The sequence below is a fragment of the Orycteropus afer genome, unplaced genomic scaffold (genome assembly GCF_000298275.1).
Source record: "Orycteropus afer afer isolate SDZICR_OR568_19922 unplaced genomic scaffold, OryAfe1.0 scaffold00041, whole genome shotgun sequence".
In the NCBI taxonomy this organism is placed as follows: Eukaryota; Metazoa; Chordata; class Mammalia; order Tubulidentata; family Orycteropodidae; genus Orycteropus; species Orycteropus afer.
Window position 1 is genome coordinate 15,011,108 of NW_006921628.1, and position 26,977 is coordinate 15,038,084.

The 26,977-nt window shown below is 43.9% G+C and overlaps 1 protein-coding gene and 1 non-coding gene across 2 annotated transcripts in view; one reads left to right on the top strand and one right to left on the bottom strand.

The window, feature by feature from the left end:
* Positions 1–26,977, top strand: part of PTPRG (protein tyrosine phosphatase receptor type G) — a 995,540-nt gene that overhangs the window by 892,838 nt on the left and 75,725 nt on the right. The window contains exons 13-14 of the mRNA XM_007937293.2: positions 1,873–2,005; positions 16,775–16,861. Of these exons, the coding sequence (XP_007935484.1) occupies positions 1,873–2,005; positions 16,775–16,861 (220 nt within the window). The remainder of the gene's footprint in view (positions 1–1,872; positions 2,006–16,774; positions 16,862–26,977) is intronic.
* On the bottom strand, positions 25,605–25,711 carry LOC122149703. The gene has a single exon (XR_006163282.1). It is a non-coding gene; the product is annotated as a U6 spliceosomal RNA (small nuclear RNA).

Here is a 26,977-nt window from a genome sequence, read left to right on the forward strand (position 1 = left end):
TGCACCGTTGTGGTTTTTAAATGGCCTGCCTGCCATGTCTTCTTATCTTTGAGCTGGGATTCATCCTGTCCCACCTGCTTCACAGGGCTGTGCACAGGACAGAGGAGTTAAAAATGTTAGCCCTGTGGAGGAACCCAGTGAAGGCCCTGCACTGCCCTTCTTCCGCCAGGAACCTGGCCTCTTTAAAAGTCTGGTCCCAGAGTCAGTTCTCTTTTTTCCTACTCAGCCCACCTTATCGCACTTAGAAACCCAGCCTGATTAGCCCTGCGTTCAGTCCATCCTGCTGAGGGACGCTGCTCTGGTTGGCTGAGTGCTGGCCTTGTTTCCATAGAGCAGAAGGAATCTTTGCTGAGCCCTAGTCAGCCTACTGCCGCCATGGAATTTTAAAGGGGCTTCTCCCTATGGTCACAGCTAAACTTTTTTCTCCCTCCCTGCAACCATTACTGCCCCTGCACTTTTACGCTTTTCCCAGCACCACGTTGCATCTCAGCTCCACAGGCCACCTGGAGATTTCCAGGTGTCTACCCCTCAGGACAAGGGAGAACAGGTTCTCCTGCTGAGGCTACTGGGCTGCTGAAGAGACTCGGGAATTGAAAGCTGCCACACAGGAGATGTCCCGGTAAGAGCCAGCCTTGGTTGACCAGAGAGTCCTGCACTGTTGAGCACACTTTGCCCTCTGACCCGTGCTCTGTGGCTGCTATTTAGAGAGGGTTGTACAGCAGGGAAGGAGCCCCGGTGGCCCAGTGGTGCTCAGCTGCTAACTGAAAGGTCAGTAGTTCAAAGCACTAACTACTCCACGGAAGAAAGATGTGGCAGTCTGCTCTGTAAAGATTGTTCTTGTTTGTTGTTTGGTGCCGTCAAGTCAACTCCAACTCAGTGACCCTGTGTACAACAGAAGAAAACGCTATCTTTGGAAACCTTATTGGGGCCGTTCTACTCTGTCCTATAGGGTTGCTGTGTGTCAGAATTGACTTCACAGCGATAGGTTTGTTTGTTTGTTTTGTTTTGTTTTGGTGTGTCAGGGAGTAAAGTAATGTCTTTGGCTATTTTGGAATTTTTTGAAGGATTGGGGGTTGGTGATGGAATTGGAAGAAAAGCTAAGAGCCTGCTTTGATAACAAGCAGGCCCTCGGGATCTGAGTGGTAGGAACTAGTACAAGGGCATCTGATGGAGCTGATTGGAGGAGTTCTTCGAGCTGAAATTCAGACTCCAGGCTGAGCGCCTGTGTCCTAGCTTGAGTCCCAGGCCCACCCTAGACCAAGACAACAGGGAACACAACACTTGGATAGTTGTCCTATCATGATTATATGTATTAGAGAGAGAGGGGTGGTTCCCCAAAGCAAAATTAGGATGCAGTTCCTAGACGTGGAAGTGGATTCTAAGCAGGCAAACAAAGGTGGCCGCAGGTGGTACTCCTAGCAAAATCAATCATGTCGTCCCCATTCCTCCACACCAGTTGAGTCTAAGATGCTGTCTAGATTGCTGTTTCACTCCTGCCCCTTCCCTGAAAGCAAGTTTCTTGCTGCATTCAGGCTTGAGCCTATTTCTTCATTGTTCTTGGAGTAAGGCTGGAAGTCTGTGTCTTCTACGCATCTTTGTTTTATAAACATCTTGAATTCTATCTGCAAATCTGTGCCACTGCAGTACAGATGCAGCCCACAGAAGTGGCCCAGTTTGGGTTGTGACTGGATGGTAAAGGCTTCAGCCTTCCCCTCCTGTCACAGGGCCACCCAGAGCAAGCAGCCCAGTTCTGCAAAATCCAGGTGGCTCCACTCCTTCCTGTCACAGAACTGGAGCACAGCGCTGCCTGGTGCTCGAGCTCCCCAACTCTGCTCACCTCTGTCCTTTAACTGGGATGGTTTCTCTTTACAGCAGAAAAGAACACCTCTGGAATGATAAGCCGCCCTTCCCCAGGGAGGATGGAGTGGATCATCCCTCTGATTGTGGTATCAGCCTTGACCTTCGTGTGCCTCATCCTTCTCATTGCTGTGCTAGTGTACTGGAGGTAAGTACACCAGGCAGCACCCATAGAGTAGACCAGGTAGGTGGTGTTGGTTGAGTGCTGCCATGAGCTCAGTGCCCTGGGAGAGGGGCCAACCCACTGGGGAGGGAAGCCTGTGGCCTCTTTATTCAGAAAGTTGAGGCAGTTTGAATGTTCCTAATGTGACCATCTGGGAGACCCTCTTGTGTCCAGAAGCACTTTGGAAGTCAAAAGCTCTTATGATGACCTTCTGGGATGTAGTGCCAAAGAGGCTTTTGCTTAGGAGTCAGGGAGATCCAGGTTCGATTTCCATCTCTGTTAATTGCTTGGTTCCAAGCCCATTTGCACTTTGAACTTCAGTTTCTAAATCTGCAAAATGAATTTGTAAATTGCAGAGCATTTCTAGTTTCTGAGGCAACGTTCCTAAATTGCAGAGCATTTCTAGTTTCTCTGAGGCAACGTTCCATTTTGTTGTATCCACATAATACACTTCTCTTTACCTGGGGGGAGGAAAATTATAACTTTTTGCTGAAAACTAAATTGGGTGACGGAAAACATTTTGCAGATTACGTGGCATTTGATAAATGTAACATAAAATGGCGTATTGTAAGTCATCCTTACATTGTTATCATCTTGAACTGGTTCTCACAGCTTCCCATGGGAAGCTGCCTTGCAGCCTGTTTAGTGCTGTGGGTGTTTTTTTTTACACATATTTTTGGCTACGCTATCTCAGCCAGAGTAACCAAGTTATTCAGGCCACCCCATTCAGTTGACCTGGCTGCCTTTAGCTCCCAGACAAAGGCTTTTGCCCTTTTTCTAATGACCTTCACCAGTGATAAACAGTTGTCTTATTTTCCATTCCTTCAAATAATTTCCAGCCTCTCTATGTGACAGATATCCTTGTAGGCACTGGAGATAAACACAGTGAGCAAAAGACAAAAATCCCTGCTCTCATAGAGCTTAGATGTTAGAATAAGTAAGATATAAAATATATAAGGTGGCAGTAACTGAGTAATGAAGAAAACTAAATCCTCAAAGGTGAGGGACTTTGCAGAGGGCTGGGAGTGAGTGTTCAATTTGCGTTAGGGTGGGCAGAGCCAGAGTCCCTGGGAAGTGATATTTGAGCAAAGACCTAAAGGAGGAGGAAGCCAAGTGGCATCTCTCTGGGATGAGTTCCAAGCAGCAAAAAGAGCACATGCAAAGGCCCTGAGGCATGAGCATGCCTGGTGTGTTCCGGGAATAGCCAGGAGGTCAGTGTGTCTGGAGCACGTGAGTAAAGGAGAGGGGACATCAAGAGGAAATGGCGTGGAGCGGAGTTTGGTCAGTCTTGTGGGTCATTGAAAACCCTGCCTTTACTCCAAGATAAGTTAGGGTTTAGGGCAGAGAAATGTTAGGATTTGATTTCCATTTTAACAGAATCACTTGGCTGATGTGTTGAAAATAGACTAAAGAGGATCAGAGGCAGAAAGAGTAGCTGGGAGATTGCTGAACTAGTCCAAGAAGGAGGTGATATAGTAAGGTAAGTGTTGCAGCAGAGGGGGTAGGAATATTTGGAAATAGATGTATTTTGAAGGTGAAACCCACAGAATTTGCTGCCAGATTGGCTGTGTGTCCTTGGGTTCTTGGGTCTTCATTGGCTAAATAAGTGAGTTAGGAAGGGATTCATCTCCATCATCACCAGGCATCTAACAGTAACTGTAGCACTATTAGTTGTGCTTCAAAGTGACCTTAGGACCCTAAATTCACTGCCATCCCATTCCTTCTCCAGGAGAAAGGGATTTGCAGAACAGTATTTTTCTGGAACCCGTTGGTAAATTGGAGGCTGCCTAAACTTGGGTTGAACTGAGCGTATAGAAGTAACAGAAGGTCTGCATATCTATCTTGTGTCTCTCTTATCTTAATAAAGTTGTGTGTGGTTTTAGTCCCAGGCTCTCTCATATGGAAACAGAGAGAGCCCACAGTTTTACTTTGTGATTCTAGCTTAGCAACACTCTCTGTAAAGAAGTGCCTTATTCCAAGTAGTTCTAGCAAAAAAAATACCTTTCTGATGGGCCCACTCGGGATCCTTTACCCAATCCTGAATGAATAACCTTGGCCAAGGAGAACCATGGACCAGTAGACACAGGATGCCAAACAGGCCAAACCACTGTGTGTTAACTGCAAACTTGAACTTACAGAAAGGGGTGTACAAATACAGCAAAGGCAGCCTTAAAATATTTCTATTCAAAATGTGCATTCCCTTCAGAAAATGACAACTATTTATACTTTTGAAAAATTCAGTGAGTCCTAATGGTAAATATGTGTTGAATAATATATTTGTATTTTGTGTCTAAAATATATATTTATGTTGTTGTTCGTTGCCGTCAAGTTGATCCTGACTCATGGCCACTCCAGGTGTGCAGAGTAGAGCTGTGCTGCACAGGATCACAGGTCCTGTCCTGTGAGGCACCTCTCTCGAACCACCAACCTTTCAGCTAGTAGTCAACTCTTAACCATTTGTACCACCCAGGGACTAAAATATATTTATAATGTTACATATATTTGAAGGCTTGGTTTAAAGTTACCAGAGCGTTCCATGTTGTGATCCAGTAGACTCTGGATGTGAGCTTTTTGCCAAACCCTTAATGCCAGTAGTGCCAGAGTGAGTATGGAAGAGAAAATCCTTACAGAGCAAGGAGAGTAAAGTTGAATTAGCATTAGGACGGATGAGTTGGTTAAGCATAACAATAGCCTAAAGGCAACAAGGACCTTTTTTCTGTCCAAGACTTTTTTTTTTTTTTTTTTTTTTATATGAAAGAAGAAAACATTGGGGAGCTCACACAGAAAATTGGTTAATGCAGGCAGGATGTGGAGTTCCCTTTGGCGATGCTGTCTTGAAGCTGAAACAAAACAGCGCATCCCTTCCGCCTTTTGAAGCACAGTAAGAGGAGATGATTGGCAAACAGACTTGACATAAGTAGAGCACTGATACAGATCCAAACCTTCTGGATTATTTCCTCCACTGGCCACCTGACACCTGGGGGTTCAAACCAGCTTGCTGTGGTGGCACTTTATCCCATCACCAAGGACTGACCCTTTGTAGCTCTTGTCCTAGCTTCTGAGTGTGTTTGCTTGGAGTTGCTGACAGTGCAGTTCAGTGGATTCACAAAGTATTAGAAAATTAAACCCGAGGTCTCTGACTGAATTCATTTCCTCCCTCAGTTTCCCATTGTATGATAATGTTACTATGAGTGGTAAAGAAGTGCCTTGTTCCAAGTAGATAAGCAAAAATCTCAGAACTGTTTCTGATTGGTCCACCTGGGTCCCTCAGCCCACCCCTGAATGGATAACAGTCATTCAGTGAGTCATTTTTGAGTGGTAGGTATCGTGTGAGTGCTAGGGTGGTGCCGTCTCATGTGATTCTTGAAATAAATCTCTGTGGTAGGTTCTGTTGTTGTCCCCACTTTAGTAGTAAAGGACTAACAGCTCACGGAAGTCCAGTGACTGGTCCAGGGTCCTGCAGGAAGTGGTAGAGCCTGGTTTTGAACATAGGCTCTCCTCTCTCTAGAAGCGAAAGGCTTGTTTAGCACCTGCATACTGTGAAGGCCATGCATGACTGATGTCCAGTAAGTCAGGTGGAACTTGGAATTCATGGGTCTTTTGGGCCTTGCTGTTAAACTCACCCACTTTCTTTGGCCAGAAAAGAAAAAGGGAACTGATGATGATACTGTGAGTGATAAAGAAGTGTTTTGTTCTGCCCTGCTCTTCCAGGCCAGCTGGCATGAAAGGAGGGTGCCGTATCTGCTCCCCCAGAGATTTCATCCATCTCCCTGGGCCATGCTCCAGAACTGGGAGAAGGGCTGCAAGCTCCTGCTCCTGGTCAACCGACCCAACCCCATCCACTGGACAGGGTCAAGTACTGCTTGTGTTTGCAGGAGAGCCAGGCATCCCAGGCAAGATGGGGTGGCTGTGAGCAAGAATAAGTGGGGCACCTCTGCCAGTCTGCCTGCTGGCCTGCCCACACGTCCCAGGGCCTGGCAAGAAGTGGAGGAGTAGAGCCAGCTGCCCCTCCACCCTCTTCCATCTAGACCTGGCTGCCTCCATTCCTCCATTTCCGAGGAGGCAGGGTGCATGCAGCTTCCTCCCACCATCCTTGAATGCATGGTCATGCACATGTACACACACACAGTACACTGACATGTGCACATGCATGCACACAAATGTACAACCATCCAACACACACACTCATTCTGCAGGAGAGAGGAGGTAGAGGCAGCCTGTCCCCTGGAGCTTGGCACCCCTTCCCAGTAGGGCATTAAAAAAAAAAAAAAAGGTGCCTTGTTCCAAATAGCTCAGCCACACATCTTAGGACTGTTTGTTTGTTGAAAGCCTACTGTGAACCAAGAAACATGGAAGGTGCTTATCTGCTGTACCTTGGTCAGAACCCTTTCCTGTTACATTTAACAAATACCCATTTCAAACTGCCTTAAGCATAAGAAAAAAGTTTTGCTGATTCATGGAATTAAAAAGTTTAGGTACTTCAGGCCTGGCTGGATTCAGAGGATGGAATCAGAACATCAGGGCTCAGCTAGTTCTGCCTGTCTCTGTTTCTCTCACTCTCAGTATCTTTAATGGTTCTCTGTTCTGTGTATTGTTTCTCTCTTAGGCGGTCCTCTGTTACTCACATGGTGACCTCAGGCCTGTGTTAGACTTACATCTCACCATCCCAGTGGAAAAGGAATTTCTCTTCCTTGACTTTCCAGGAAAGTCCCAAGATGCTGTCTCTAGGATGAACTTAGGCTATTTGTGCCCTAGCACCCTCTCTCCCCAGAAGGAAGGACTACTCTTGTCAGGCCTGGGTCTTGTGCTTAACTCTGGAGCCCTGAAGTGAGGTCAGAGTCACTGAAACCACATGGGCTAACCCTCGACAAGGGGTCATTCCCCAAAGGACCATCAAAGCTCAGAAGAACAAGTGGATGCAGATTCCGGACAGATGGAAGCGCTAGTGGTGTTGATAGTTTCCATCCAGTCAGCACTGACTCGTGGCCACCTTAAGTATAACAGAGTGAAGGTTGCCTGATCCTCCATGATCTCCCGATCTTTGATATATTTAAGTCCATTGGTTACTTTTAAAATGAGGATAACGTGAGGGTTAAGCACAACTACTTGGGTAGTGCAAATGGTTAATACACTTGGGTACTCACCAAAAGGTCGATGGTTCAAGTCCACCCAGAGGCACCTTGGAAGAAAGACCTGGCAATCTAATTCCAAAAAAATCAGTCATTGAAAACCATATGGAGCACAGTTCTTCCCTGACACACATGGGGTGTCCATAAGGCAGAATTGACTCAGCAGTAACTGGTTTTTATGGGAAATGCTTATCACAGCCCCTAGCCAGTGACAAAGATGCAGATTTAATTGTGAGCTGTGGTGGCACAGTAGCTAAGCACACAACTGCTAACCCAAAGGTAAGTGGTTTACACCCTCTAGCCACTCCACAAGGGAAAGATACAATAGTCTGCTCTCATCAAGATGACAGCCTTGGAAACCCTATGGGGCATTTCTACTCTGTCCTGTAGGGTTGCTCTGAGTCAGAATCAACTCAATGGCAATGAGTTTGGTTTTGGTTATGCTATGGCTGAAGTTAGGGAAAATATATATATTTAATTCTGCTTTTAGTATGCCTTAAAAAAAAAAGTTGTTTTTCAATAAAGAAAATCTAATACACAGATCTAAGTGAATGCTGTCTTAAATGGAATCAAATTGAGTTGCTGTACATGATTTCCAGTATGCTCATTGTTCAAAATGTGCTTGAAAATATCTTTGGAAGTTTTCTTCTGGAGTTCATTGTTTGAATAATACCAGTTATGCAGAGTATTCTTCCTCAAAATAGTTAAAAGTCATTTGTTTGGAACTAAATTTAGTACTGTAAAAAAAAGTTGCCTTGGAGTTGATTGCACCTCATGATGCTGTGTCAGAATGAGACTGCTCCAAGAGGTTTCCAGTGGTTGATCTTTGGGAAGCAGATCATAAGGTCTTTCTTCCAAGGCCCTCTGTGGGGGGCAAACGACAACCTTTCACTTAGCAGCTGAGTGCTTAACACTTTGCACCATCCAGGGACTCCAAACTTACTATAACATGGGTAAACCAACTGAGCAGAACCACTTGGGGCCAGAAAAGGAAAGGTAATGAACCATGTTAATGAACTTGGTTTGAGTGATGTTGCTAAAGGGCCTAAAGGCCATTCTCGAGGAAGGCATCCCTACATAACTAGGTTAAAGATAGAACTTCCCCTGCCCCCTTCAGGGAAAGAACTGTAAAGCCCAGTGGTCAATCTCATTAATTGTGAGTCAGCTGTATTAGTAAGAGTCAACTTCATTAGCCACTGCTGTAGACACACCCATAGTGGCTTGACACCACAAAGGTATGGTTCTTAACCACCGTGAGGTCTGATGAGGTTGGGCAGTTCTGCCCCCACCTGTGGCTTCTCCTGGACCACATATCTGCAGCAAGGGTGGAGAAAGGGGAGAGGCACCCGCTTCTCAACTTCTTGGCTAGGAAGTGAGACCCTTCATTCTCATTAACTCACTATTGACCACAAATGGTCACAAAGTCCCCACCTCAGTTCAATGTCACATAAGGTAGAAAAGAGTATTTGGTGAGCATTGCCACAGATGCAAAACCCACTGCCATCAAGTCGATTCTGACTCATAGTAACCATATAGGACAGAGTAGAACTGCCCCTTAGGGTTTCCAAGACTGTACATCTTTACAGAAGCAGACTGCCTCATCTTTCTTCCACAGAGCGGCTGGTGGGTGTGAACTACCAACCTTTTGATTAGCAGCCCAGTGTTTTAACCACAGTGCCACCAGAGCTCGTTTTGAGCAAGGCTCAAGTATCCTTAAATATTTAGACTCTTGACATCATTGGGTTAAAAGTATGTTGTTTGAAAGGGACAGCTTTGGGAGGCCAGTCATTACTCAGTCTCATTAATTCAATTCTGGCCAAAACTAAAACCACGCAGACAACTTTTGTCAATTCACAGATGTACTGAGCTCCACTGGGGATGATTTCAGTAGTATTTCTATAGGAAGCAACATGGCTCTGTAGGGAAATTTTTTATTTTAACATATTCTTAGCTGAGCTGTTACAGTTCTCCCTTGAATGCCCCTTGCAAAGGCTGTCTTGGAGAAATCTGGAAACTAAGGCTCTTAACCAATGCAGAAGTTCCTGTGAAACTAGGAAGAAATGCATGCAAAGTGGTTTTGGGCAAGAGGCAGGCTTGTGGGGCAGCTGTTGTTACTCAAGTCAAAACAGCCCCTGGATTCACAGTGGTCCCATGGGTTGCAGAGTAGAACTGCTCTGTAGGGTTTTACGGAAGCAGATGTCCAGGCCTTTCTTCCGTGGATCTGCTGGGTGGAACTGCCAATCTTGTCATTTATCAGCCCATCACAAATAACGTGTGCCAACCATGCTTCTCCCCAGGCAGTTAATACTGGTGAAATTAACTGATGGCTATAGTTTGCCTTCTTTGGCAAATGGTATCTTTTTGTGTGCCTTATAAATACTGCCATCTATGACACAAGGGCTCAGTGCTCTAGCAGTTGCTGTAGAAAACGGAGGGAGAAGTCGTCTCCTCAGTCATTTGTGAACTGTGCCACATTAGCTTCAGCACACAAGATGGTAACGAAGCGCACCTTTTGAGTTACTACTGCAGTCAGAAAGTGCGTTCCAAGAGCTCTGGATGCTCTGCCTTGTTAAGACAAGCTGTTTATATGGCACTGACTTGCTGACGTTCTTGAAGAGACCTGGAACAGCATAGCTGCTGCCACTCAGAGAAGAGACTATTTTTTGGAAGGTTTCTTTTTGATTTGCATAATTTAAGGTAGATGCTGAGAAAGGAGCTATGTCTAGGAGTCCAGTCAGTGTGCTAGAGTGTTCAACTTGTTCCTCAGCTATTCCATAGAAGTTCAGTGATCATGAGCAGTAGTTAATTTCGACTTTGAATTATGGGTATTACAAAGTTGGGTTTTGTTTGTTTGTTTCTTTCTTTCTTTCTTTCTCTCTTTCTTTTTCTTTTCCTTTTCTTTTCTCTTCTTTTCTTTTTTCTTTCTCCCTCCCTTCCTTCCTTCTTTCCTTCCTTTTGCTTTAAAAGTAGCTTTTCTCTCTAGGATATGCAAAGCCTCACCCCTGAAATGGCTTCTGATATCATGTTAAGGCAACAATCTTTTATTGAATAATCACCATTACCAGACATGTGCTCAGCAAATTGTACCTCCACTTAATCAGCACACAAATCCTAGGAAGTAATTAGGCATATGGTGTTCCTTTTGCAGATCAGAAAACCAAGGCTTGGAAAGATCAGACAACGTGGTAGTTAAGTTTGTGTGTCAACTTGGCTGGGCCTGGTTGAGTGGCTGGGGAGCTGGATGTAGTATTCCCCATGATGAGACTAGTAATCAGCTTCATGGTGGTATCTACTGTGAGCAGCTGTGTAGCTGCCTTAGGGAATGTGGTCTGCTTCCTGTATATAAGGAGAAGCCTTGGGGAATGGTCTCTAGCTTATGGCACGCTTCAACCCTACACGTAGCTGTGTGTCATTGTGCAGCAGCCTGCCATGCTCTGTTGACCTTGGGACTTAAAATGGACTTGAATTAAGGGCCTGCTGTGTGGTTTGGTAACATCAGGACTGTGCCTTATTACTTGCTGAGCTTAAGTTTGTCAGCCTCAGCAGCCAGGAGCTGAGTGAAGAAAAGCCTTCAGCTTCAGTGGGCCTGGAGCAGGAGACAGAGCTGAAGCCCAAGGTTGAGGGGCTTTCACCCAGCCCTTAGAGCCTGGCACTTTGAACTTGGACTTAAAGCCTCCAGACTGTCAGAGAATAAATTCTTGTTTCTTCAAGCATCCCGTTGTGGTATATTCTTGTCAGAGTGGCACAGAACCAGAACCAATGACGTGCCCACATCATAGTATTAGTCTTTGATGTATCCTGGATTTGAATCCAGGCAACTTGACTTCATGGCCCACTGTCTTAATCATTACCTTATCTTGCCTAGATGAGGGTTAATGTGTGTGTAGGTACTTAGTTCCTGCCATGGCCTACATTTTAGCGTGCAGAAACATCACAGATGTGACACCACCTTCTTAAGACAGGCAGGTAGCTGTCGCTGAGTCGGCTCCAAATCCCACTGACTCCACGTCCAACAGAATGAAGCACTGCCCAGTCCTGCGTCATCCTCATGATCACTAGCATGTTCAAGTCTATCATAGCAGCTACTGTGCCAGGCTGTCTCACTGAGGGTCCCTCTTGCCCTGCTGGCCTTCTGCGTCACCAAACACAATGCCCTTCTTCAGCAGTTAATCCCACCTGATGATGTGTCCAAAGCAGACAAATCAGTGTTCTATTGTCATCATCATAAGGTTTTCATTGGCTAATTTTTGGAAATAGATTGCCAGGCCTTTCCTTCTAGTATGGTTTAGTCTGGAAGCTCTGCTGAAACCTGTTCACCATGGGTGACCCGGCTGGTATTTGAAATACCAGTGGCATAACCTACAGCATCATAGCCACACACAAGCCACCACAGTACAACAGACTAACAGGTGGTGTCCACCTTCCTGAGAGTGGTGGTAAACTTATTTGGAAGGCCATATATAAACCAGGTGACAGTTTGAATTTGCCACAATTGTTGTGGGAGGAGAATTCAGGGGACTGGCTATATTTTCAGATACTCGGGAAGCTTAGTGGTGGCATATCCACTCAGTTACTCCATTATTTTGAGAAGATCTTGATAATGAGTAATACTTGGTCTGTCTTAGCATCCCCCTCACCCCCAATTAGTGCTAGTTATCATGATGACAAATTTAGTATCTTAATGATGAAAATTCTATTTGGAAGCAAACTTTTGAGAAATGCGGAGCAGCAGTACTTCTCAGAATCAAACAGGGCTGAGCTGAACTGAGTACACGGATCCTGGGACATGAAGGTTCTGGAGCTCACTGAGTGGGAGCTCTCTGAGTGGCAGCTGTAGCATCTGGCCCAGGTTTGTTAAAGTTTAGGACGAGCAGGATTTCTCCATCTCGTGTGATGGCTCCATGTCCCTACTCAACATTTGACCGAGCCGTCTGTAAATTCTGTGGTGAATTAGTCAATACCAATTTGGCCACATAGGCAAATAGAAAAGAGTCTGTCCATGCTTGGAGTCCCCTCTTTCGACCTTCAGAAATTTTGCCATGTGTTCATGCCACCTATGAAGGGTGCTGGTCTTAAAAACAAGTGCGTTTTGTTGACCCTGCAGCTTTTTTTCTTCCCTGGATGTTCAGAGACAGAATGAGTTAAACATGAAAATGGTGAATATGTGGGGGTCTGTGTTGGCATAATGGAGGCTCAAGGAAACAAACAGATGGATGTGAAAGTCAAGTGTGGGCACATGGCAACAGCCCTCTTTTGCTCATGGAAGGATTGACCACATGTGCCTCACTGGAAAACAAATCCCCTCATCTTCCCACAGTAGCGGCAGTAACACACAGCACTGCCATGGTCCCAGCCACACCCTCGCTTCCCATCTGCTTTCAGAGCTGATGCTTCCTGAGCAATTGGTGGTAACTGTATTCGGTCTAGGTGTTTGTTCTCCTCCCACCCCACCAAAGTCACCAAGGACATAGGTGTAATAAAGAATGATGCCTCCTATGCAATTAACTGTGAAGGGATGTTGTTTCTGTTGTTGTTAGGTGCCGTCAAAAATCTCTGAGATTTTCAACTCATAGAAACCCCCTGTGACAGAGTAGAACTGCCCCATAGGGTTTCCTAGGCTGTACTCTTTTACAGGAGCAGATCAAGTCTTTTTTCCAGCGGAGCTGCTGGGTGGGTTCACAACATCAACCTTTTGGTTAGCGGCTGAGTGCTTAACCTCTGTACCACCAGGGCTCCTTTGTGAAGGGATAGCCAAGGGGAGTAACCACTAAGAATAACAGTAATGGCTGGATTAGTGCAAAGCATGCATTACATTGTTTAATTCTCACAGCAGCTGTGTGTGTGTGTGTGTGTGTGTGTGCGTGTGCGCATGTGCACGCGCGTGTGTGTGTATGCGTGTGTGTGCGTGCGCGTGCACAGCAAGGTGTCAGGGACTGCATCACTGAGGCCCCCGGAGAGGTTTCCAGAAGGTGGAGTGACTTCCAGGGTCACACAGCTAGTAGATTTTAGAGTAACTCAAACCTGGAGCTTATGTTTTTGTTTTGCTTTAGAGTTTTTTTTTAACTTAAGACCATTTATGGGAGCTCTGGTGGCGTAATGCCTAAGGCATTTGACTGCTCACCAGAATGCTGGCGGCTCAAACCCACCAGCCACTCCTCGGAAGGAAGTTTGGGCAATCTACTTCCATAGTGATAACCACCTCAGAAACCCAAGGAGGGGTCGGTATGAGTCGGATCTGGCTCAAAGGCAATGAGTGAGTTCCCTTTGTGAATTCATTCCCTGACATATCTTAAGCATCTAACGTGCGTCGGGCACCAGGGAATGAGAGTAGAGACAGAGTGCCCATTGGGGGCAGCCTCGTAGCTTTTCAAAGGAGATGAGCCAGCTAAACAGAGGTCATGCTAAACAGGTTTGGGAGCCTCCAGACTTGTTTTATTATTAGCTGGCATACTATCTTTAAAAATCTGAATTGTTTCTGAAAATAGGAAATTTTCACTTCAACTTCTTGTTTTCTGTGTTGTCATATTCCTTTGCGGAATAGGTAGGCTGAGTACAGCCAACTATGTGGCCCCATGGTTTTAAGTGGCACTTGCTCTCCACGTTACCTGTCTCTGCTCACCTGCTTTTCCCTGCCTGGCCCCTGCAGGCAGATAAATTTGCAGTGATTGTCAAGGTGTGTGCTGTGGGGTGTGGGGGGTATTGGTCCTGACCACTGCCTGGGTGGGGTAGGAAGGAGTGGTGAGCCCGGGAGGACTCTTGGAGGAGTGAGTGGTTGTTAAGGTTTTGATTTTCACTAAGCAAAGAAAGAAAGGTGCTCCAGGCAGAGGGGGCTGGGGGAGGACATGGCTAGAAGCACTCCATCAGGCCTGGGAGGGAGGAGAGGGATCCTGCAGTTGCCATCAAGTCAGTTTCAGCTCATGGTGACCCCATGTGTTTCAGAGTAGAACTGCGCTTTACCAGAAAAACTCCATCAGAGTGCTGTTCCTCTGAGCAGAAAAAAAAGAAAGAAAAAAAAAAAAATCCCTGATTATGAAACAGTAGGATCAAATTCTTTTCCATGGATTCTGCACATGCAAAGGCATTGGGTCCATCCAAGTTGCCAAGTGCCCTCTTGTGCTGAGGGATAGAATAAGAATCTAAAGATGGGTTTAGGTCAAACTTTTCTGAAGTCTAGAAAAATCTGAGCTTCCACATCTGAGTTTTAGTGGCTTTATGTGACCTCCATTATCTTTTCTTATGTAAACAAACTGTTCACTGGACAGTGAGTATTCAGGGCAGCACTTTTTCTTCAAGAGCTGGCAGCATCTTAGCATGCCACTCATCCCTTTCTGGATCTTGTATCTGTGGCATAGTCCAAGGTTTTTTTTGTTTTGTTTTGTTTTTTCCATCATCAAGAATAATTTTTACAGTTCAGCTCTTGAAAGCCAAACTGGTAGGGAGAGCTAAAGTGTGTTTTGTGATGCCAAAATATGGCTTGACTCCAAGGGTTTAAGTTTATGGTGACACTGTGGTGTTAAGCCCCTCTTGCCCTGAGACGCTAAAAGGAATGGGGGTGGAGAGCCTTGTGAGGTCCCCAGCTGTTCCCGGAGGTGGGTGCTTTTTTTCCTTTCTCCTGCAGCTGTGTATCAGGGTCACGTGCTTCTAATGCTGCCGATCCTGGGCAACTTTTTGCTCAATAACTGTTTCCCAAATGGCCACTCGGGGGCCTTTCAGAATTCATGAGAGCTGTCAGTTGTTATAGTAACCGACCCCCTGCTGTCAAATTGGCCCTGAGTTGCCAGCCGAAGCTCTTGGAACAGGCTAACCCACAGTCATTAAACAAAAGCGAGGAGAGACTAGATGCTAAAGGTTGCCATTTGAACATGCTCTAAGATACTTAAAAGACTGGACCGATTCTGCCAGGGAAGGGGTGGATGGATAAATTTCTAAACACAAGCTTGTTCTTCAGAAAAGGGAAAGCCCTTATTGTATTCACCGTATTCTACGTGAAAACCCCCTTTCGTTTGGCTTTGTCACCGTTAAGTGCTTTTCCTCCCAGGGTTGATGCGTTTGTCCTCTCCGTTGTTTGTCCTCTCGGTTTTGCTGGGCTGGCCCCCTCAATTGCTCAAGTTATTAGTTCTTGATTTTATGACATTTGCTTCTCAGCAAAGTGTTGTCAGTTTACGGGTGGTAGTTTTAAGCGCCTGTGATTGTGTGTGAGGAAAAACTGCGGAGATAGCCGGCTCAGCTCCAAAATTCCCGGAAGAGTGAATCTGGCAGAATTCAGAGTTAGGGCTAAGGGTTGAGGAGAAGTCTAAATATTTGAGGAAGCTGCAAATTTCAAGTTTTTATGAAAATTTGCAAAAACACTCCAACACACTCATGATTTCCTCAGATTAATGTTTGCAGCCGCACTGAGCTTGTTTGTGATGTTTTAAGGACAGTTGTTGTAGTTCCAGAATGTTCTCGATAGAGGGAGACAGGAAGTTCTGAATGACAGCCCTCCCGCCCTCCCTCCTCTTTGTTAACCGTATTCCCCAGTGTGTTGACGTCCCTGAATTTTAGATCCTGTGCCAAGCAATTTTACCCAATACAGAGTCTAATAATTATCAAAATGAATGAAGGCGTATCTTGGGGGAGAAGGAAGAATAGAAGATCAGGACCGAACACTCAAAATAGAGGATGTTCATTCATAGATGTCAAAAAGGACCCAGGGAATCCGAGGATTAGTGCACATTCTTTGGAATCACATACCTGAATTCAGAACTCTGAGTGGATTCAACACAGTTTCCAAAATAGAGAGCCTCAGTATATCCAACTTTGCCTATGTGGTTCCCCAAACAGGGTTTGGCAAGAATTGGGAAGAAAAAGTATTTAATGTTTCTGTGTGAAACCCTATAACCCAGGTGATTTCAGGCTGAAATATAATTAAAGAATTAAACACCTTCACGTGTTCCTAGTGGCAAAACCATGTTTTAAATGCCATAGTCAAGCCTCAGATGCCATGGTTATATTTACGTTTAAAGAAGGTACATAGGATTTAATACATAGTAATTTCTACTACTATTAAATACTACTACTATTTGCCCTCCTCTGAGGCACCTGTCCTACCTATTCCATAGTCTGTGTTGTGGATCAGGAAATTGGCCAGAGATGAGAGGAATGTACGGGAACAAGACAAAACCTCAGATTTGTTTAACAGCAGCAGGTTCGGAGAAAATTGTGGTACAGAGGAGGTCCACATGGTATCCAGGAGATTCCTGTCAAGTTCTGTTTCTGCCAGTGGTATTTTAAGCCAACTTGCTGGTCACAGCAGTGTGGCAAAGGTGGAGGAGGCAGTACATGAGGGAGACAGGTCATCGTTGTATTTGTGATCGCCTTTCCTTCCACTGACACCAGGGATAAGACAGGCATCTCAGCCCTACGGGTGGCTTCAAGAGCAGAGTTTCCCTTTCTCATTTCTTACTTCCACACAAAGCAGCTTAATAACACCAAGCATCTTGTGTTTAAGCTTCCTCTTTTTAAAACGTCCCAAACGAGGCCCAGTGCTGGGGAATGCCTGTGATCGAGTGGAGGGGAGGGCATTGGTGGCCAATTGAAAATACTGTCTTCTACACCTGTTCTCTTTTGTTTTTTGTCCATTTAGAAGGTGTAACAAAGTAAAGTCCAAGGGCTTTCCCAGACGTTTCCATGAAGTGCCTTCCTCTGGGGAGAGAGGAGAGAAGGGGAGCAGGTGAGGGGCAGTCAAGCTTAAGGGGGGTGTCTCGAGGGCCGGGACTGGCTTGCCAACTTTTTGTTTTGTTGCCATGGGGATTAAAGTCTTCTAGACAGCACAATGCTGGGACTCACCTGTTCTACCCCAACTCCCAAAACTAAGACTTTGCAAACACCAACACAGCTTGGGGTTAGCTGATACCGATGAAAGTTTGTCGTCTTTGTGCTTGCATTGCTTTATTTTGTGGTTTGGGGAGTTTATGCTTTTGGGGGATTTTTTGTTTGTTTGCAGGGTGGTTCATGCTGGGGGTGCTCTGTGTTTGTGAGTCTATATGTGTGTTGCATCCATTTTCTTGCCAAAATTTCAGACGTTTGCATGTTGTAGACCTTTTAAGTCCAAATAATGCATGTGTTGAGCCTTACAGGTAAAAAGTATCTTTGTAGGCTTCTCAACTCACAGGTTAGGGATGAAGAATAAGAAGGGAAGGGAGAAGTGAGCAAGCATCATACACTTGTCCGTAAGAAAGGTGAAATGAAAAATAAAAAAATGAAAGCACGTGAGTTCTGTGTAGCTTGAGTACTTAGAAAACTTACTGTCCAGGCAAGATTTAGAATAATCCTTTAGAAATCACAGTGTATACTTAATCACCACACACAAGTCTTTCGATAATATTTCCGTAAGGATAATCTCAGGCAAATTCCATTTAATATTCATATAATTAATTTTTTAATATTAAATGGCTACTTAGGCTAATTTCACTGATAAATATTATGTCATCACTGGTCACTTTTTACTTTCAATGAACCAATAGAGAAAGTTTACATTAACATTTTTACGTGGAATGATGTGTCGTGGGTGAATCATATTCTTGTGAAACGTTAGGTGTTTCATCTTCTGCAAGCAGGTGTACCTGTGACATCTGAGGAGCTATCATGCAGGAGCTGTGAAAGATGAATGAGGAAGTCCAGGATCTTTCTTCTTCCGAGCGGGGCACAGCAGTTTTGCTTTCTAGGGAAGGGCAGTAACTGCTGCCATTGGTAGCATAATTATGCTTTCTCTGCTCTCGCTTTACTTTTTGAAGTTCTCAATTTCTAATATATTTTCGACACTCCAAGGGTAGAAACTGAAATAGAAACCCTCTGTATAACCCCAAGAGAGGGAAACCTTGGGGATCATATAAATTCCTAACTTTTATACTAGGTCCCTTATAAATAGAATGTGATTTTGATTGTAATGCCTCACAGAGCCAGCATTTCACAGATGGCACTAAGATAACTGTGCAAAGTTTCTAAGGCCTCCTAGAAATGCTACCATAGCTGCACACATGACACAGATGCACCATTATTAAATTTAATTCATTTCAAAACCCACTGCTATAGAGTCGATTCTAACTCACTGTGACCATGTGAGACACAGAACTGCCCCTTGGAGTTGCCAAGGTATAAATCTTCACAGAAGCAGGTTGTCTCATCTTTCCCCTACAGAGTGGCTGGCGGGTTCAAACTGCCAACGTTTTGGTTAGCAGCCGAGCACTTAACCACTTCACCACCAGGGCTCCTTTCTCTGAGTCATGTACTTGGCCCCAAATGTGGGAATAGGTTGATTACAGATGTCTTTCAGATCATATCAGAGACTCTCAGACACAGAGACTCTCAGATACTGTCTTTTGTTACAAGGCACTCAATCACCTCTGGTATCTTCTCTACCTTGAAAATGCAGAAGTTTGGGGAAAGCACAGTGCATTTCATGCAGGTTTAGGTGTTAGCAGCTATGTTGGGAAACTACAAGGATTTATAGAACCCGCCTGTCTCTGAATCCGTGCAGTAGTTGAAAAGACTTGGACTCAGAGATGTGAGCTCTCACTGCAGCTCTACCACTCCCTGGCTTTGTGACCTTGAGCAGGTTACTGAAGCCCTCTGTGCCTCAGCTGCCTCATCTGAAAAGTAGGTCTAGTGGTAGTCTCCTTTCATAGGGTTGTTACAAAGATTAATGGAAGTACTACTGTATGTGAAATGTGTAATGTATGCTACTACCCCATCTACACAATGAGGAAACCAAGGCTCTGAGAAGTTAGGTTACATAATTGGAGTATTCTACTTATTTGGCCGAGTTGGGTCTACCACCCGGTGGTCTGAGTCCTGAGCAATGCACTTCACTGCTTGGCGTGCTGTGCTAACTGCTCCGTGATGAGGAGATGAGTCAGATATCGAGCCTGTTTTCAATGGGCTCAAATTTCTGCTCTTCCTCATGTGGGGTACCCCTTGTCATACTCTGTTCTTCACTGAGCCTAGAATTCCTCATCTTTTTTCATCATACTTTTCAGAGCACCCTGTGACCCCTTGTATCCCCAGGCTTCTTTGCTGCTGTCTCCTGACCCAGTTCCATACCTTCTGCTGCTGTATAAAAGGCACGCTGAGAGCAGACTGCTGGGGGCACACTTCCATCAGCCTGTGGTATCCCACCGTTGTCTTCTTCTGTCCATTCTCATTGCCTCTCCTGACCTGCATCTCCATCCAACATGTGGGTGGATCCTGAATAGCAACCCTTCAGCCAGTAAGCAGTTGCTGTCAAGTTATTTCTGACTCACGGGAGTCCCATGTGTGTCAGTTAGAACTGTGTGCTCCATAGTGTTTTCAGTGGCCAGTTTTTCAGAAATAGTTCATCAAGCCTTTCTTCTGAGTCATCTCTGGGTGAACTCAAACCTCCAACCTTTCAGTTATCAGCCAAGTTCATTAACTACTCACATCACCCACTCACATCAACCCTCCAGACCCCTAAGATGGCTGCTACAAAGTTCATGCGCATGAACCTGAAGGCAGTAGCCTTTTGTACTTCCAAAGATTGTAACTGTGCTCACCTTAAAGAGCATCTCCCCACAGCAGAAAGAGGGGGGACTGTGTGCTCTGAGGAGCAGTGTGGGTAGAATTGCTAACAGCAGGAAAACAGCTGGAAGAACTGATAGTTGATGACTCCCCAGAAAGGAGAAAGGAGAACAGACCCTAGTATTTACTATATACCTAGTATTTAGTTTTTAAAGTTGTAGATTTAAATTTTGAATAGTCTCCTCGGAAACCCAGAGGAGGGGTCGCTATGAGTCAGGTCTGACTCGACGGCAGACAACAACACTTCACATAGTTGAACATCAAAAAGTTTAAAGTGATAAAAACCCCAAATCCACATCCCATCTTCTACTCGCAAATCCCACTCCAGATAGGTAACCATGTCACTCACTAGTTTATTGTCTGTTCTCCCAGGAATTGTTATAGGTATATATAAACAAATATAACTACATATCCTTTTATTGCTGTATACACAGTACTATACTGTATACACTGCCATGTTCCTTGGTGTTTTTTCACTTAGCAAGATTTTTCTCTGTGCATATTATAGTTTCATCATCCTTATTTATTTTTTTATTTTGGCAAAACAGATAAAACACTTGCTGTTTCAATCATTTTTTTATGTATAATCCAGTGACATTAATTATGTTCAGCAGGTTGTGTAACCACTACCACCATCCATTTCCAAACTTTGTCATCACCCCTAACAGACTCTCAGTGCCCCTTAAGCAGTACCTCCCCATTTTCCTCTGCCATCTACCCCTGGTGACCACCAATAAACCCTTGTCTCTGTGCATTTTCCTGTTGAAGATATGTAAACAATATTTGTCCTTTTGTGTCTAACTGACTTTGCTCAGCAGAAGGTTTTCAAGGGTCATCCATGTCCCATAGCATTGAGTCAGGTCTTCATTTCTCTTTGAAGCTGAGATACATTGTCCTGTGCTTGCTCGCTCGCTCGTTCTCTTTTTTTTTGGCAGACACATAATTTGGGTTTTCCCTGCTATCTGAAAGTAGCAAATTTCTATAAAGCCTTTTATAAACCAAAATGGTGTAAAGCAAAGACGCAGTTACCATTAATTTGCATGGGAAAAATTTTTGAGCATTCCCAGACCCAAAATACTAATCTACCAAACATACCAAATAACACATACAAACTAAATAGATACAACCCAAATAGATACAACCCTAACAGATAGTGTTCACAGACACAGTTCGGAGCCATGGTGGCTTGATGCTGAGATGATACATGTAGTTCCTGCGGAAGGAGCTTGTCAGCGCCGCTCTGGCTACTCGGATGTGAGCTGCCTCTTCAGTGGCTCACTGCAGAACAAATGCTGAACGCTAGTTTTGTTTTCATCTTTTTCATAAAAGTGAAAATCCCCTCAGATTTCTTTCAGTTAGTAGAAACAGATACTAATGTAGGTGCTTTGTAAAAGCAAAGTGGCACGAACCAAACTTTTGAAAAGCAGGGGATACCTGCATCCATTGCATAGATGTATCATAATTTGTTCAAACTGTATTTTTGTTGTTCCCACTCTTTTGTTACTACAAGCAATGCCACGATGAATAACTTCATTCAAGTGTCATCTTGCAATTACGTAAATGTAGCAGTAGGATATATTCAAGAGTAGGCTGCATCCAAGGGTACATGCAATTGTTATTTTGATGGATGGTGCCAAATTAGAATACCATGGTGTATTTCTCGCAGCGAAGCATGAGAGTGCCTAGCTCCGCAGCCTGTGTAGCTTGGTGAGTTGTCAAAGTTTGGGATGTATGCTTACCTCAGAGATGAAAAACATGGACTTCAGTGTAGTTTGAATGTATTTTTTTTTTCTTTTTATGAATGAGGTTGAGCATCCTTCATCTGTTTGAGCCAGTGCATGTCCTTTCCCATTTATCCTTTGGAGTGTTGATCTTTTTCTAATCAATATGCAGAGGAAGACTATCCCTTGTCAGCAATACAGGTCACAGATAGTTCTTTCTCATTTGTAATTTGCTTTTCAAGTATGTTGAATGATGCTTCTTTTACTTTTGCTTTTCAATTGTGGTGAAAAATACACACCAAAACATCAGCTTCTACATTTTTCTTTGCCTTTTATACATATTTATCCCTATTTTCTTTTGTAGTTTCTGGATTGTAAGTCACACTTACAAAGCCTTTCTCCACTCTGAGGTTACATTTTTCTTTCTTCAGTACTTCGAGAATTTCAAATTTTAATGTTTAAATTCTTATACTATCTGGAATTTAACCTGTTTGATATTATGATGTCTGAATCAACTTTTGTTTTCCTTCCCCAGATGGTCTCACATATTCACAAAGTACCACAGTCTGGGGCTTTTCAGTGAAGAAACATGTCATACCTCACCACTAGTTGCCATAGAGTCAGTTCCTCCTCATGGCATCTCTGTGTGTGTTAGACGCTATGCTCCACAGGGTTTTTTCAGAAACAGATTACCAGGTCTTTCTTCTGAGGCATCTCTGGGTGGGTTTGAACTGTCAGCCTTTCAGTTAGCAGTCAAGCACTGCTAAAAAGACAAGGAGGCCACATCTTCCCACATCCTCTAACCACACAAGAGGAAGACAGAATCACTATCAGTAGCCCAAGGCCTATTCCTACAAGGCCAAACATGCTGCCTCCCCCCAGCCCTTTCACCAATCTTTCTTCCCACCACACTCACCACCTTTCTGCTGGGTTCGCTAATTCACTGCAGTGGTCACACAGAATGCACAGATTAGGGGGTTTATTAGAGAAGCACCAGGCTACAATTCAAGTTCAGGAAAAATGCTCAGTCTCTCTCAGCCCACTGTCTCTCAGCCAGTAGTCTCTCAACCAGCAGTACATGTCTCTCGGTGTCTCTTCCAGCAATGCGTGTCTCTTTCTCAGCAGGCGCGTGTTTTTCCAGAGCGCAAACTTTCTCTCAGGAGCACATCTTTCTCAGCCAGCAGTCAGAGAGAGTTCTGCCTCTAGAAGGCCTCCCTTTGAGCCTGGCAGAGTGGCCAAACTAGCCAATCATAACATCAGAATTCTAAGTACGTGAGAGAGAGTGGGAACCTCCCAGAACATTGCTTTGTGCTGCTCCCAACAGAAATACCCCAGGTGGATGATTTTAACAATCAGAAGCTACTCAGTTTCTCACAGCAAATTCCACCATGGAGTTTACAAAGACTTGCGGCTAGAAAAGCCCTACCAGGTAATTTACTACACCGCAAGCACTTAACTGTTTTCACCAAACAGTGACTTCAATACCTCCCTAAATCCTTAGAAAATTACTCTTATAGCGAAGTGTAGCCAGTCAGTATGTTAAGGAAATAAGTAGTTGCCAACAGGCTTTGATAGAACCATTTTAGAGCACAGATACTACACAATATGTGCAGTAAATAAAACATGGATTTTTATTTCCCACCTCCTCCCGAAAATGAATTGGATCTTCACGTCACTGTTAACCTTGCCAAATGAGTGGGGGCTGTATCAGTGCCTTATACCAGTAGTAATATATGTTAGAGGTTCACTCAGACCTCAGTCCAGATGCTCAGAACATTCCAGGCCAGGATACCAAGGGTGAGACTGCTCACTCAAAGCCCCTGACTTCACACCTTCTTTTCTGGCTAACAGCTGAGAGTAGAGAGAAATACTATCTAGGGCCCTTGAAGCCAGCTGTAATATAATCCTCAACTATGTTTAGGTTCTTGGTCTTGTCAAAAATATGGTTTATGAAGTGGCCTTTGTTCTCTTATCTTCGGCTGACCTGGGTGCCTGCAAGGATTTCCTGGCAAGCGTAGTGTTTTTTTTTTTAAAGAGTTCAGTTGTCTTGAGACCACTTCTATGTATATCATTACTTACTCTTCTTCCACCTTCCAAAGGATGTTAAATGGAACCAATTTGTTTTATCTAGTAAAATCCTCATGGGGTGGTGAGTCAGACTTTTGTCACTTCTAGCAGTAACAGGAGTGGGAATGGGACAGCTCTCCTACCTATGTGAAAGTCAAAATATTTGGAAAACATTTTCTCCTCGTTTGAGTTTAATATCTACATCCTCTCTCTCACCCCATTCATCCTCCACATGATTTTGTTCTTTTTTCTCCTCCCTTCCTCTCCTTTTCACATCTGACAAGCCCAGCTTATGCAAGGGATGACAACCATATGTCCTCGGATTTCCAGGACAGCCCTGATGTAAAATATGCCATTCGATTATCCCCAAAAGAACATTCATATTTGTCAGATCACATGTCCTCTTTCATGGTTTTGGGAAATATGCCCACCAGAAGCGCATTTCTGAATTTTTCTGTCTAGAAGATCCCTTCCTGAAAAGATTCTCTGAGTGTGAACTTGAGTTTTATAAGCTGAAACATTTAATATGGAGGAAAGAAAACTTACCAACAAGGAAATGGTTGCATATGAGAAATCTCAAGTTAGAACTTAAGTCAGGCTCCCCACCCCCATAACTCTTCCCAATTATTTCAAACAAACAAACTTCTCATTGAGGAAAATATCCAATAATTCTATGGCCTTTCCCTTCTACTGCTGTATTTGTCCCTTCAGTTTCTTGAAACATTTTGCCTTAATAAATCAACCCATATCTTTTTAACATAGCTCTCTATCATCTTCCTTAAAGGCATGTGAAATATTTTTAACTTTTTAAGTAGCTCTTATTCATATAGGGTTTGCCACAACAAATTCATTTACAAAAGTAAATATTAATGTGATTTATGCCCTCAACACCATGAGAAGAAATGGGTTTATTAGTGGGAACAGCACTGTAAATTTGAATGAGAGCGGTGTATAAATCAGTGGAGATTAGTTCATTAATATTCAACAGCAGCTCAGCCAACTGCCCATTCTAGTCTGCAATTAGAATTTTGCACTGCACACGGCAAACAAACTTCTTGTCACCCTGATGTGATTATAAAACCATTGAGCTTAATTTGGAGACAGTGACTTGGTTTCTAATCCTGACATATCCACATTCAGTCAGCTATTTTGTAATTCTGAGTTTTTACAGGCATCTGGAAACCTTGTTTCAGTCCTCCTCCTGGTCCTGGTACCAGCAGCCATAGTGTTTAGGGCAGCACTGTAGTAAGTAAGCCGAGGACCCTGGGTAAGAGCAGGTTTGTCAAAAAAGAACATACTTTTTGATCCAGTTGTCTGTAGACCTCAGAAACCTCTCTCCAGAAGGCAGGCTGTGGGTGCCTAGTTTTTTTTTTTTTTTTTTTAAAGCCTTTTTGACATATGATACTGCGGAGTGGAGTTCCAAACATTTCCAATGTCCAACCTTTATGGACGCAGGGTCAGCATTTTGCTTTTGAAAATTAGCAGTCACCTAGTTTATTCCTGTCACAAGATTCAGGTTCTTGTCAGAGGAGCAGAAAGAAAATTGTTGGGATCCATCAGAGATGATCTAAGCAGGAACCTGGAAGGACAGGAGCAGCAGAAAAGGAAGGCTTTATGTAGAAGAGTGGTCATTCTCACTGTTCTGCTTAAAAATATTTCAGATTCCTAGAAGGAAATGGTGGGAGAATTAGGATAAGGCCTAGAGGTTCTTGCTTATCTTGGTAGTTTGCTATATTCTTCTTGAATAGTAAGACTCTATAACTTTAGTATAAATAATTATAAAGTACTGTGAGAACAGCTGGGTGTGTCTGTGTGTGTGTATGTGTCATTAGTCAAAAAGGGACCAATTAAACTCCCTTAGTCTGTCATGTGCTGACTGTGTTTGTGTCTTTCAATGGGAGTTAGGGAATTAAAATTGACAGGTGATACTTTTCAATATTTACTGGATCCTGACTAGAAGATATACTCTGCCTTCTCAGGAGTACCAATTTTTATTTATTTCGTTGTCATTTGGGTGAAAGTTTACAGAGCAAATTTATCTTCCATACAGCAGTTCACATACACTTTTTCTCATGACATTGACTGCAGTCTAAAAATACGGAACGCTTCACAAATTTGCACGTCGCCCTTGCGCAGGGTCCGTGCTAATCTTCTCTGTATCATTCCCATTTTAGTGTATGTGCTAACGAAGCAAGCACCCTTTTTTCTTTTTGAAAAAGTCTCCATCCTTGAAAGATCTCCCTTATCTGAATGAATAAAAAGTTATTTTTAGAAATTTCAGCCCAGGATCAAATAATCCTGACTGTGAGCCACATGAGTCCCATGGACCTTCTCGTTGCCAGACTCCTATGTACATATATGCACCTTCCCACGCAGCGCCTCAGATACCCTGTGAATCTGGATCACAAGTTGTGGGTTGTGGGCTTGAGACTAGCGGAGCTACTAACCAGAATCTGCATAGATTTGATCATTATTAGGCAGGATAGCAAAAATTACCCTCTTTACCTCCATGTAAGCCTGTCTTAAAAACTTTTAAAAATACATGCACCCGCATTTGATTTTTCTTTGAAAAGGATGAATGAATGGAGAGTAATGCAGAACGTTTGATACCATTTTGCTCTGTAGAACTTTCTGTCAGGTGCTCATAGATCCAACATGTACATCTTGATTGAACACCAGAGGCATTTGGCTTGCATTTGGGGGCTCTGTTGTATGAAAACTGCCTGCCTTTACCAGGAGCAGATCCTCACACTGTGAGAGGCATGCAAGAAATATAGCTGACCTAAGGACCAGCAGATTCACATCCTTTGACTTGTTTTCACTCTGAATTTTTTTTCTTAATTTTTATTGTGATTTGGGTGAAAGTTTACAGAGCAAATTCACTTTCCGTACAGCAGTTGATGTACACTTTGTCTCATGACATTGACTACAGTTTCCCACATTGTAACAGCTTCCCTCCCACTTCCTCCCCATAGTCACCTCTTCCCTGTGTCCATCCCTTCATGCTCCCTGAGCTGTCTCACTGTGCATACACAGCCCTTCTATTCTCGCATGATTGTTCTCTCCAAGAAGTGTATCTACCAGGTGTAAATGTTCCCCTCATATGCCTGTCTTTTGTTTGGCTGGGAGCCAAAGGAGTGGGTTCAATTCCAGACCTGAGGGGCAACTAGGGGCCACAGTCTCAGGGGTTCCATCAGGCTCTATCAGACCAGCAAAGGTCCTTTTTTTTTTTTTTTTCCAAATGATACTGACTTTTGTTCCACATTGTTCTCCCTCTCTATCCAGGATCTCCTACATAGATCCCCTCTGAGTGGTTGCCAGTGGTAGCTGGGCACCATCTAGTTCTTCTGGTCTCATGGTCATATAGGCTGAGAATTGCATGGTGTACCAGTCCCTTAGACTAATTGTTTCCATGCATCTTTTTTTATTCTTCATTCTTCTTTGCTGTGGATGTCTCTCTGAAT